Source organism: Triplophysa rosa, linkage group LG22, assembly GCF_024868665.1.
Source record: "Triplophysa rosa linkage group LG22, Trosa_1v2, whole genome shotgun sequence".
NCBI classification, from domain to species: Eukaryota; Metazoa; Chordata; class Actinopteri; order Cypriniformes; family Nemacheilidae; genus Triplophysa; species Triplophysa rosa.
This window is the reverse complement of record NC_079911.1, coordinates 10003914-10017060: the sequence shown is the minus strand read 5'-3', so window position 1 is coordinate 10017060 and position 13147 is coordinate 10003914. Positions and strand designations below refer to the sequence as shown.

The 13147-nt window shown below is 43.7% G+C and overlaps 2 protein-coding genes and 1 non-coding gene across 4 annotated transcripts; all 3 read left to right on the top strand.

The window, feature by feature from the left end:
- Positions 1 to 668: 668 nt before the first annotated feature.
- On the top strand, positions 669 to 2123 carry LOC130546519 (endonuclease domain-containing 1 protein). The gene is made up of 2 exons (XM_057321821.1): positions 669 to 997; positions 1092 to 2123. The coding sequence occupies exons 1-2, from the start codon at positions 692 to 694 to the stop codon at positions 1698 to 1700; spliced, it is 915 nt and encodes a 304-aa protein (XP_057177804.1). The 5' UTR covers positions 669 to 691; the 3' UTR covers positions 1701 to 2123.
- A 1502-nt stretch (positions 2124 to 3625) lies between these two features.
- On the top strand, positions 3626 to 13139 carry epob (erythropoietin b). Of its 2 annotated transcripts, XM_057321522.1 has the most exons (6): positions 3626 to 3854; positions 9628 to 9755; positions 9836 to 9922; positions 10010 to 10174; positions 11318 to 11435; positions 12205 to 12304. In XM_057321522.1, the coding sequence occupies exons 1-5, from the start codon at positions 3839 to 3841 to the stop codon at positions 11384 to 11386; spliced, it is 465 nt and encodes a 154-aa protein (XP_057177505.1). In that variant the 5' UTR covers positions 3626 to 3838; the 3' UTR covers positions 11387 to 11435; positions 12205 to 12304. The 2 variants fall into 2 exon arrangements, with proteins under 2 accessions (XP_057177505.1, XP_057177504.1); XM_057321521.1 differs by lacking the exon at positions 11318 to 11435 and having other exon boundaries at positions 12205 to 13139.
- On the top strand, positions 4385 to 4466 carry trnal-uag (transfer RNA leucine (anticodon UAG)). Its single transcript has one exon. It is a non-coding gene; the product is annotated as a tRNA-Leu (tRNA).
- Positions 13140 to 13147: the final 8 nt, after the last annotated feature.

Here is a 13147-nt window from a genome sequence, read left to right as displayed (position 1 = left end):
AGGACAACAAAAAGCAGAAGTGCAGTAAAAACTGGTCTCATATAGCCCACCACAGTATACAAAGCGTAGAAAAGAATTAGAAGTCAGTACTAATCGGTCAGGTGTTGACGGAAGAGATGTGTTTCAGCCGATTCTTAATGATGGCTACAGAATCTGCTGATCTTGTAGCAGTGGGCAGATTGTTCCACAAATGTGGCACAGATCCAGAATTTTTTATTTTCCTTTTTGGGTTGGCACTACAAGATGTCGTTCGTTTGCAGAGCGTAGGGATCTGGCGGGTACATGAGTCTGTATTAGCGAGTGAAGATATGGGGGTGCCAAACCAGTGGTGGTCTTGTAGGCCAAGAGCAGAGCTTTCAATTTGTGAAGAGAGGAGTGACGTGTGCTCTCTTCGGTTCATTGAAGACCACTCTTGCTGCTGCATTCTGGATCTTATTTTGTGATCCACTTATGACATGATAACAGAATTTTAATTCTTTTGACCTTCTCTATTCTATGGCCATTAAAGCATCAGCTGTATAATTTGCTGATCGGACTTACACCATAGCAGGCAAAGCGTCATCCGTTCTCCTGTTTTGCGTATCTAATCATTCAAGTCATTCGAAGGAAATAGTTTCAGCGTTCTCTCGCTCAGTCATTTCATCTGAGGATCACTTAGTTGAAGAAGATCCTAGGTGTACCTCTGACTGAAATGCATCTCTCCATCATGCCTGTGGCTCTTGCCTTCACAATATGGCTCGGTGTACACTGGGGTACAGCAACTGTTGTTGAGGACTTCAACCACGTTGAGAGATGCAAAGATTCGCTGTATATGGGCACCCCACCGCGTGGTGTTAATGACGAAAAACTCAAAAAGATTTGCCAGCGCTACGCTGACAAACCACGATATGTGACCCTGTACGATCCCAAAAAACGAATTCCGGTGTACTCTGCATACACCTTCAAGAAAACAGAGGGCGACCGACGTGTGGACTACCCCTGGATGTATGAGCCTCAGGTAGTCTTCTTTGGTGGAGGGTTTGATTGCCAGAAAATGTGAAGAAAAAAAGTGTGCCAAATGCATAATTGTAATAATAATGTGATGATCTTAGCTTGCAGAGCTAGATGGAAATGGAAACATGATGTCTTTTCCCACCGGCTACCTGCACATGAAGTTCGAGGACAGCCAGGCTGTCTTGGAAGATTACTCTGATGTGGTGCTCTACGAGAGAGGCCATCTGAACCCAGACCAGCATCAGTCTGACCCCCACGACCGAGCAGCGACCTACACGCTCACCAACGTCGTGCCGGAGATCCGCGAGTTCAACATCGGACCGTGGCGCCAACACGAAGAGCGCATCCGCGTGCGCCTCAACAACTTCTGCCGCGGCACAGCCTACATTGTAACCGGGGTTATAACCACCGGTAACATGATCCGACGCAACAACCAGGACCGAGTCGCGATCCCTGAAGACGTGTGGTCCGCTTACTGCTGCACTGACTACGACCGAAACTCGCCGCACAATGTGCGCATCCGCTTCCCGACCCAAGCGGCTCTCGCCAAGAACGCAAAGGAGGGCAACACTGTTCACGAGCTCCCGGTGCAGGATCTAGAGAATTTCCTGAAGACCAGAATGGATGTAGACCAGAACTTCCAACTGTTTTATGATAACTGCATCTCACCTTCACCTCTTCCTCTCTACCTTCACCACACCATATAACAAGATATCAGCATAGCCTGGTTTTGTTTTGTTTTAGGTTTCTTGCTTTCTTCCTCCGTTAGGGTTTTAAAGAAACAACAAGCTATTATGTTATGATGTAGAATCAATTCTGAATAATGCTAGTGATTAGAAATGATATACAGTATATATATGTAGGGCTATAAAATGTTTAATTTTGTATTTATTTTTGTGAATGTTTTAAGTTAGTTAAGTTACAGTAACAGCGTTTCCTGACTTTACGATCTAATATGAATACGTGTACTGCATGCAAACATGAGCTGTCTCCGTTTGCATTCATGCATCACTTTGTTTACTGACACCACCTTACGTTTTAGCTTGTTGTTTTTAAGCATCAATATGAATTTGCCTGTAGGTGGCATGTAAAAATACTGCTAAAACCTGAACCTTTTCTCGCTATTTAAATTCTTTGCTCTGTGGGTTAAATAAACATGACTTATAAATGAAGTGTTCCCTGTGTTGACATGTTTCCTATTTTTTTAAATAGTCATTAAAATATTACAACGTAGTCTTAAGTTTGTACGAAAGCAAACTTGTTAGTAGGTGAGTAATTAGGTAATTATTTTTGGCCTTATTCTTATGGTGTAAATTTGAAATCCATCTGGTTCATTTTGTCAGCTTTTAAGAGTAGGCCTACTCTAGATGAAGCTAACAGACATGGACTTGAACCCACAAAACACTATTTTAGATTTTATAAAAGATCAAATCTGTAAAATATTAGTGCTTCTTTTTCTCTTCTACCAGTGTCTAGTTTATATTTTCTTATGATTTTTGTTTGACCTTTTGTTGACCTTTTCGTTTTGTTCGTTTTGAGAAGAATGAACAGTTTTGTGGTGTCTTGAGAGGTAATTGGGAAGACATATCAAGATATATGAAAGAGAGAGTTGTTATCTTGGGAAAATCAGCTGCATTGGTTTACAGTGCCTTGAATTTATATATAATTTGAATGAATATGAAAATATGAGTGTGTTAATGCAACATAAACAGAGGTTTTCTAAACAGCTGTTAATAAACGCTCCAGTGCATGATAATTCACAGGTCACACAGGACAGTGTTTCATATGCCTTTAATGACTGACCACTAATTTGGAAGATATAAATTAAATTAGCATGCTTGAGAGAGATGTCTTTTATTGCTTGAGACAATAATCTAATCTGAGGCAGACACAAATGAGGATGGATATGCAAATGCTGTGAGGCTAATAAACTTTAGTGGAATAGATGAGCCTTCTCTTCCTCTCTATCTCCCATTAACTCATATTCTTTTTCTCCCCATTCTTTCTATTGACTTTCTATAGTTAACAAAATAACCATATCGGTGCTTTACTTTTACTTAAATGTATAGTAATGTATAATGAATGTACCGCAAGTAAATAGTAAACATGACAATGCGATTGTGATCATTGCATTTATTTTTCATGTTGTTTTATTTAAATTAACATTGTTATATTTTTCTGTAGCTGAGCACTAATTTTTTTTATTTTTTCATTTAATAAATTAGTCTCTTCGTCTAAAATGTAGTCCAGGCAGCACCATTTATGGTCATTTTTGACTGAAACTCATTATTGCAGTCTTCGACGGGGCGCCGAGCATTTGAACACTAGATGGCGCTGCTGTCAAACTTTTAATATGTTCGTGAAGCAAGAACTCACTGACAGATTATTTGTCAATTTTTCAGTCTGTAAAAGATTGCCGTAAAAAAATCTTGAGTAAATCTGGAATAACAATTATTTTATGATTACACACATAGGAGTTGTTTATAGTGATGCATTTTTTTATTATTGTTTCATTTGTTGGATAGCAGCCTAATATGAATGCGTTCAAGCGAAATTTATCTAGTCAGGCCTCAAACGTGAGCTCACGAAGTCGTCACCGGATTGTCCATTGAAAGCATATCGAGCGAACGCATATAAGTGCCAAGCGCAGACAGAACAGAACGAGCTGGAATACTATCAAGGACTCACAGGGTCATGCAAAAGTCATAGTGCACCATGCGTTGAACTGAAAGCTGCGCAATCTGCTTTGACTTTTGAGTGCTGAAAGGAACGTAAAAGACGCTTAAGGGCTGATATCGCGTAAAGGATTTAAATAAATTATGCATCGTAAAAATGCACTTTGCGGATGCAAAAGTTTTCAGGTAAGTTTTCATGTGGAGCAATAGAATATACAAAAACTTTGCACGGTAATGCAAGTTCGTAACTAGGTGGCATATTAAATTGTATCATTATAATCTTAATTATATAATAAACAGTGCAGAAGACTGTGCATCTGTGTTTTGCCATCATGGAACTTAACGTTACTTCTGTTATGAAGTTTTCTGTATAGTAAATGGTCACCTGCGGAATTGAGTTTTGGCCTTAGCATATATGTTCTGAGTTTTAGAATGACCGAAAGGTTTTGCTGTTAGTGTTCTCAGAGAGTGAGAGACCGTGTTATCTTTGATATAGCGTCCACAAAAAAAACAACGATATACAAACGATATAGAGCTGCGACTCCTGTAACTTACAAACAGGGCATGTGGCGTTACACAATAAAGATACTTTAAAAAGTAGACTGGCGATAGCTGTAGTTTTCATAAGCTCCGAATTCTGGGAAATGTAGTGTTTGTACCAGACCGTCAGAGAGACACGCGAAACCTTGACTTTACTTGTGGCAATGTGTGCACGTGGTAGCGTGGCCGAGCGGTCTAAGGCGCTGGATTTAGGCTCCAGTCTCTCTGGAGGCGTGGGTTCGAATCCCACCGCTGCCAAACCCTTTAGCGTTTAATCAGAATTAAAAGTGACACACTGCATTCCCTTTGAATAATTGTAACCGAATAACCGCCCTGATTTTAATATTTTGTTTGAAATAGCCGTACAAAGATACCATAGTATACCATTTTTGGGGATTTTTTGAAGTATAAATGTGTCCATGATTTTGGGCTAATTGTGTACATACTAGAGAGTGTTCTAATAATAAATTAAACTTATAATTTTGAAGCTAAGGTAAGAGGCTGCAATAATGGTAAGCAGAAATATGGTGAATTGGATTTATGCAGGAACAATTTAACCAAGTAAAATATTTATTATGGATGCCTACACTAGAATGCAGCAAAAAAAAAATTTCTCAACTTCTGTTCGCATGACAGAGCGTAATTTTCTCATATTTTTGCGTTCTCCCTTTATGCGCCCCATTCTGGATCTGCGCCTCCTGAACAGGCACCTACACAAGCTGCCGTTCAGGATGCTGACGCAGAGATGCATCTTGGGTTCAGTTCGTCACCAAGATTGGTTCGTGGCAATTGACCTGAAGGACGCGTATTTTCACGTTTCCATCCTCCCTCGACACCGGCCGTTCCATCCTCCCTCGACACCGTTCCAGGGAAGAGCGTATCAGTACAAGGTCCTGCCCTTCGGTCTGGCCCTGTCTCCTCGAGTTTTTACCAAACTCGTAGAGGCTGCCATAGCTCCCCTCAGGGAGCAAGGCGTGTGCATACTCAACTATCTCGACGACTGGCTTATCTTGGCACACTCACAAGATGTGTTGTGTACGCACAGGGACCTCGTGCTCCGGCACCTAGACCACCTGGGCCTTCGGGTCAACCGAGAGAAGAGCAAGCTCTCCCCAGCACCACACCGGCACCAGGCGCATTACGGTAACGCCTCAGTGCCTTCACACCCTCACCCCTTGGTCAGAACTTGCCTTTCTCCGAGTAGGGGTTCCACTCGGGCAGGTTTTGAGGCGCGTCGTGGTCACGACAGACACCTCCCTGCAGGGGTGGAGTGCCGTGTGCAACGGGCATGCAGTATCGGGGCGGTGGACGGGTCCCCGGCTGCGGTGGCACATCAACTGCCTAGAGTTGTTGGCTGTCCTTATGGCACTGAGGAGGTTCCAACCCCTCGTGCAGGACAAACGCTGCCGTGGCGTACATCAATCACCAAAGCGGCATACGCTCATGGCAGATGTCACAACTCGGCCGACGCCTCCTCCTCTTGAGTCAGCAGGTGATCAAGTCCCTGCGAGCCACCTTCATCCCGGGCGACCTGAACAAGACAGCCGATGCGCTCTCTCGTCAGGGGACACCCCGCAGAGAATGGCGACTCCATCCCCTCGCAGTCCGGCTCATATGGGAGCGGTTCGGCCAGGCACAGGTGGACCTGTTTGCCTCCCCGGACTCCACCCATTGCCCGCTTTGGTACTCCCTGACCGAGGGACCCCTCGGCACGGATGCCTTAGCGCACAGCTGGCCGCGGGACAAGCGGAAGTACGCCTTCCCCCCAGTGAGCCTCCTTGCACAGGTCCCCTGACGAAGGACCTTTTGTCGCAAGGGAAGGGCACGGTGTGGCAACCCAAGCCAGGCCTCTGGAATCTCCATGTCTGGCCCCTGGACGGGACGAGGAGACCTTGAGTGGCTGACCACCGGCGGTCAGAGAGACCGTCCTGCAGGCTAGAGCCCCCGCCACTAGGCGTTTATACGCTTATAAGTGGCGTCTCTTCTTGTCCTGGTGTTCTTCCCGCATGGAGAACCCACGGAGTTGCCCGATCGGGTCAGCGTTGGCCTTCCTACAAGAGAGACTCGAGAGCTACCTCTCCCCATCCACGTTGGAAGTGTATGTAGCCGCTATTGCCACGATCTCGTGGAGGGTAAGTCTCTCGGCCAACATGACCTGGTCACCAGGTTACTTAGGGGCGTGAGAAGGGTGAATACACCTCGACTGCGCTCCGTACCCTCTTGGGACCTTAATGTGGTCAGAGACGCCAGTCTTTCTCATCTAACGATGAAGATGGCACTTTTGCTGGCGCTCGCTTCTATCAAGAGGGTGGGGGAACTCCAGGCATTTTCCGTGTCCCATGGGTGCCTAGAATTCGGGCCCAGTAGTTCTCACGTTATCCTGAGACCCCGGCCTGGTTACGTGCCCAAGGTTCCCACCACTCCCACCAGGGAGGTGAACCTACAGGCGCTCCCCTCTGGGGAGGAAGACCCAACTTCCAACGTATTGTGTCCAATACGCGCACTGCACCTCTACTTGGACCGCACGCAGAGCCTTAGAAGCTCTGAGCAGCTCTTTGTCTGTTATGGGGGACAGCACCAGGGGAGGGCTGTCTCCAAATAGAGATTGGCGCACTGGATTGTGGATGCCAACACTTGGCATACCAGTCCCAAGATCGCCCGTGCCCGCTTGCAGTGAGAGCCCACTCCACTCTGGGTATGGCCTCCTCGTGGGCACTGGCTCAGGGCGCCTCTCTGGGAGACATATGTAGTGCTGCGGGTTGGGGTACGCCCAGTACCTTCGCAAGGTTTTACAACCTCCGCGTGGAACCAGTGTCAGTCCGTGTCTTACACGCTGCAGGCGTATAAGGCCGGCAACTTATTTGGGAGTACGCCTGCGAAAGCACCTTCTCCCCTCTCCAGGCGAGTCTAGTGCTCTATCTTAGCCTCCCTACTTCCCCCCCTTAAGGCGAAGTATAGGCATTCCATCCATCACTAAGCATTGGCATTATGGTAACAGACTGGGCGGAGCGGTCTGTTTGAACCAAGTCCAGTACTGGTAGAGTCGCCCATGCTCAGGTGGACCCCTATACTAGGACTGTTGCCCCATATGTAGTGACTCCCCTGCAGGGTCATCCCGTATGTTGAATTCCTCACTCGTGGTTCCCCTGTTGGTGAACCTGTGACCTACCCCCCGGTGGATTACCCCACCTGGGTTCTGTCCCCCCTTTCGGGATGACACAATTTCTCACATGTTGTTCTCCCCACTGGTGAGACCATGTTGGTGTCTCCACATGTAAGCTCCCCTTGTGGTAGGATGTGGCCTCCGTAACACACTCTTCAACGAGGAGAGCAGTGTTTCCCCAGTGTTCTTACGGCGCGGGACAGCATCTCGCTAATAGAGACGAATGCCACCGCGCGTGATGGCCGTCGGTACAAGCCTCTCAGTGTATGCTACTAGTACTGATCCCACTGGAAGATTACGTCTCGCAGAAGCGCTCACTTGTGACTCGCTAGTCCAGTCAGTGTCGCTCCGCTGGAGGTCGTGATAGGGCTCAGCGCCATGACGTGTAAAGATAGGTCCCCAGTCTGTCTCTCAACACAACGTCGACTGTCTTCAGGCCACAATGCTTCGCCGACATGCTGCAGCAACCGGGAGATGTCTCTCAGGTTCCTCAGCCCAAAGGGTGAGTGAATGACCGCCGCAATTTCCCTTTTATACCGTATGTAAGGGGCAGTGACTGGCGTGCTCGTGCCATTCGCCAAACCCATTGGCATTTTAAAATTCCTCTCGGAGATGATAGGTTCTCAAGATCAAACCCCAGTCTGTCTCTCAACACAATGTCTTGTTCCCTCCATCATGGAACGGAGGTTACAGTCGTAACTGAGACGTTCTCCTTTGTGGAATAGAATGGATCATGTGATGTCAAGCCACAACTTTGTAGTATTTTCTAAAATTGTCTGCCTGCATCAGTATCATATTGCCAGAGCAGACCATGTTTCAACAACTGTTGTACAAGTATGCAAATTTCATCACAGAGAGGACAACACTGAGGAATATTCCAGCTAATATTCCACTACTGTCATCCATGGTATAGCCCAGGGGTCACCAACTAGCGGACTCCGGTCCGAATGCGGACCGCGAGATGCATCCGTCCTGACCTCAAAGACTTTTGACATAATAAATAAATGAACGCCTAACATTATTTTCTAATGCAATCAAATTTATACCAGGCACATCAAGGTCCGCTCAGTAGCAGTTTGGGTACTACGGCGCCAAGGACAGTTAACACATGCACACTGTTGCTACGTTCAGACGTCGATGAGTGAAGAGAGCCGAGACAGACTCGTTGCACAGTGCGCAGACAGATGTAACTGTCAGTGACTAAAAAACAATGTCCTTTTCATAAGTTAGAAAAGTTGACGCTGAAAACCATGTTTTCCGAGATGAATGGGTCGAGAGATTTGCATGTATTGTTCCTGCATCGACATGCACGAGGCCGGTTTGTCTCATTTGCTCGGAGTCTGTTGCAGTTGTCAAAAGTGGAAATGTTAAACGGCATTATGAAACTAGACATAGACACTATCAAGAAACTTGCCCGCAGCAGTCCGAGGTAAGGACACGGAAATATATTAGCTAAAAGCCCAGTAGGAGCGATCTACACGGGTCCTTCCTCCCTCACTTACCGCCCAACAACATATGAATGTTCACTAAGAATACAGTGGATATTAGGAAAACATAAAAAGCCCTTTACTTATGGGAAAATAGTAAAAGAGTGCATGGAGGCTGCGTGTGAAACACTTTTAGAAGGAAAATAAAGACATGAACTAAAAGAAAATATTAAACTTTCAGCCTTCAGCTGCAACAGCCACAAGAAGAGCTGAAATGTTGTCAGGGGCTGATCAGTCACAACTTGATGCTGCTATTTGTTAATCTCAGTTCAGCAGAAAACAACACTTTAGTTTTCTTTTAAAGTTGTTAATGTTGAAATGAATGTATGTTCAGTGCAGGTTTAGAGATTAGGGCATTTTGCACATTTTCCTTCATTATATTGTTGCAGACACTGTAATGCCGTCTTATAGATATGAAAAGACATGTTTATTTCTTTGGTCTGCCAAAAACCATCAATTCATGTTTTTTGGTATTTAGTTATCCGGACCTCGGCTGGTAAGGAGGGTTCGTTTACTGGACCTCAAGCGATTTTAGTTGAAGACTCCTGGTATAGCCTATACTCACTGGGTATGGGGGAGGGGGGCCCATCCATAAAAATATCTTCCAAACTCTTTGAATTTTTGCAACGGCCCTGGGTCCAACCTTGTGCATTTGAACAAGACAGCTTACTTTAACCAAAGGGTTGCTAAAGACTCAATAGACAAGCAAAAATTATGACAAGAGACAGGTTTCTACACATTTTCACATGCATTGATTCTGTTGTTTCAGATCTGGTGTTGGTTTTGATGGTGTTCGTGTGGTTGCGTGGAGACCCGGTCTCGCCCCTCAGACCCATCTGTGACCTGCGCATTCTGGACCACTTTGTCAGAGAAGCTCGTGACTCTGAGGTTATCATGGTGAGGTCATTGCTTCACGCAGCATTATTTTCACATTGTTTTAATTTTTCAGACATATTCATTGTTTCTCATGTTCCCAGCGGGGTTGCAGAGGGGGCTGCGGTGTGATGAATTCCTACTTTGTTCCTTTGACTAGTGTCGACTTTGCTGTTTGGGAACAAATAGATGTGAGGCATGATATACTGTGTTGAAAGTTAATGTTTAAATATAGTAGTGCCTCAGCGGTCAGTCTCATTCATTGTTTATGTGTTAAGGCTCAGGGGCAGGCTGAAGAGGTGCAGACTGGACTATCATTGCTTGTCCAGGCTCTGAGTGCAGCGAGAAACACAGTGAGCAGTTCACCTCTGATCAGCACGCTGGATAACAACATCAGTAACATACACAGCCTTAGTCAGATCCTGCAGAGCTTACACCTAGAGGTGCGTGGATTCACTTTGATATACTTTTGGGTCATTTGAAACTTACCTACCTTTACATTTACATTGATGCATTTAGCAGATGCCTTTTATCCAAAGCAACTTACAATGCTTTTTCTTATTAGTATGTGACATTTTACCTTTGACATGTTGGGCTGTCTTCAATTGAAAAATGATTCTTAAATAAAAAAAACAGGGGTAGGGTTGGGATTGGGAATGTCATGTTATCATGTGTATCACATTTTCATATCACGATAACCTTGAAACTTTTGACACGGTATACCGTGTTGTCACGGTATTGGTTTCTTTCACAAGAACAAGACATTTTCAGTGCTGTTCTCTTAGTAACAGCTTTGTTGAGAAAAAAAAATGTAATTAATAAAATAAACATTACAAACGGAACACACTGAATATTTACATAGAATATTTAAATGTACAAATGTTAAAACAATTTAAATACAAAAGAACCCAACTGTAAAGAACAATAATAAAGAAACCAAACATTTTTAACCTATAATTTCTGAGTTGGCATGTTTTAGTCCAGATAAAAATATCTGGCCTGTTTTACTATAACAAATGGTTTTAATATGTTTTAGTTAGGGCTGTCAAATCGATTAATCGCGATTCCAAAATAAATGTTTGTGTTATGTATGTGTGTGTGGTGTGTATATTTATATGTCTATATAAATACACAAGCATACATGTATATATTTAATACATAATAAGATTTAAATATATAAATATGTACAGTATGTATATGGCTATATGTGTGTGTGTGTGTGCGTGTGTGTATTGTATATATTACACAGACATAACACAAATGTCTATTTTGGAATCAATTTGTTGCGATTAATCGATTTGACAGCACTAGTTTTAGTTTCTAGTTTAGGTTAGTTTAAAATATTTACAATTAACTTAATATATAAAAAACATAAAGCAGAAAAAAACAGAAAGTCAAAAGTGTGTCTACATTTAGGTAGCCTACATTTGTCAGTATGAGTGCCAGAGTGCAAGTGAGTTCATGTTTTATGGCGGCATTAACAGCCAGCTTCTTTTCTAATGTGGCCTTCTAGGAAATCGTTCAAACGTGCAGGTTCAGTCAGTTTACCCTTTAAATTCTCTGTCTCTCTCTCCCATTTGTAACAGTCTGTGTGGCGGCATGTTTCTGGGAAGCGTGCTTTATTCCCCCAAAGTAGTTCAGTGACTGTCAGGTGAAGCACACAATGCGGTCTGTGGTGTGTTTACGTGCATAATATAAGAGTTGGTGAGTGTTGCAATTCTGGGATACTAACCTTTTTAGGAGTAGGATATTTAAACCTAAATTTGACGTTCAACTCAGCGCTGGGAATGACGTGAAATGTGTAATGTGAGCAATATGAGGCCACAGTGTTCAACTACACAATGAGGAAATCACGGGTTATATTATAATTGCTGTTAACAATATAAGATACATACAATAAATCCTTACAATAAAAGATCATACAACAAAGATAGATAGATAGATAGATAGATAGATAGATAGATAGATAGATAGATAGATAGATAGATAGATAGATAGATAGATAGATAGATAGATAGATAGATAGATAGATAGATAGATAGATAGATAGATAGATAGATAGATAGATAGATAGATAGATAGATAGAGCATTGCATTTGCACCACAAAGGTGTGGTTGATTTCCAGGGACATACGTATTGTCTTAGTTTCATTGTAGTTTTGTTAATATTTTGAATTAGCGTTTATTTGATTATATTATTTATATTTTGCACTGTAAATGCATAAATGGAAGCCTATGGGGCAAGATATTGCACCATAATAAATGTAAAATATAAAATATACACCCTAATATAATTAAATCAGAAGTCCCAACAATCATCGTGGAATTCAATTGTTCTGCACCCACAGGTGTGTATATAGTCTATTTTATGACGATGTGGCTCTCCCAAATCAGATTTTGGAGCCAGAACTTCCTGGTAAATTAATTTTGTAGCTCAGCAATTTTCTATAATGGGACTGTTCTGTTTCCACAGCAGGGCAGGTCCACGGCCCTTTCAGATGATTCAGCTTCTATCAGCATACAGACGCAGGAGGTCTCAACCCTCCCGGAGCTCCTGCAGGTGCAGAGCAGTTTCCTGCGAGGAAAAGTCAGGCTCCTGTTTTCAGCTGCACCCGTCTGCCAAAAGAGAAACCGCTGAGATGAACTCTGAGGACCCCGTAAACCGTTTACGACGTGAAGCGCAGTCACGTATGCACACAAACAGACATGCCCAGACAAACGCACTACTAAATCATAAATCTAAAGCTCAGTTTTGGAGAGTTCTCCCACAAGATCACAGCTGGGGTCACGGGTTTGATTCCCAGTGTCATTTTGGATAAAACGCACTAGCCAAATGCAAAAATGTTAAGTTGCGTCACCGCCTGAATGGTTAGCTCATTTGCTCTGCATTTCGAAGCATGCTGTCGTGGTTTTAGCGCAGGGCTCGTGTGCTCAGAGAACGTGTGAATGCTGTAGGGCGTGAAGCAAAACTGCAGTGACACCCTGACCTGCTCAACAAGCCTAACATGGCATCCGAATCTGTGGAGGAACACGTCTGAGACCACAGGCGGGGTATGTGTTTGCCCAGAGGCTCACTGCAGTGTGCCGAACAGCTTGTCTGGTTGTTTCCAGCCACCTGGACTCTAATACATTCGAGACGTGTGTAGAGCCATTTTATTTAATTATCTTTGTATATATTTTGTATAAATCCAATGTGCTGCTATATTATAACTACGTCATCAGTTTTGCTAAGCTATATTCTTTGCCGAATATCCAGTTTCAATCACACGGAAATAAAATGGTTTTATGTTGGCCTTAAAAACCGTCAAGCCTTGAAAAGAGCATTTACTACTGTCAGTATTTCTGTAGGAATGGAGGTTTCTGTTATCGCTTAAGAATTTTCTCTCTTATTGAAATGTGCATGTTTCGCTGGAGGC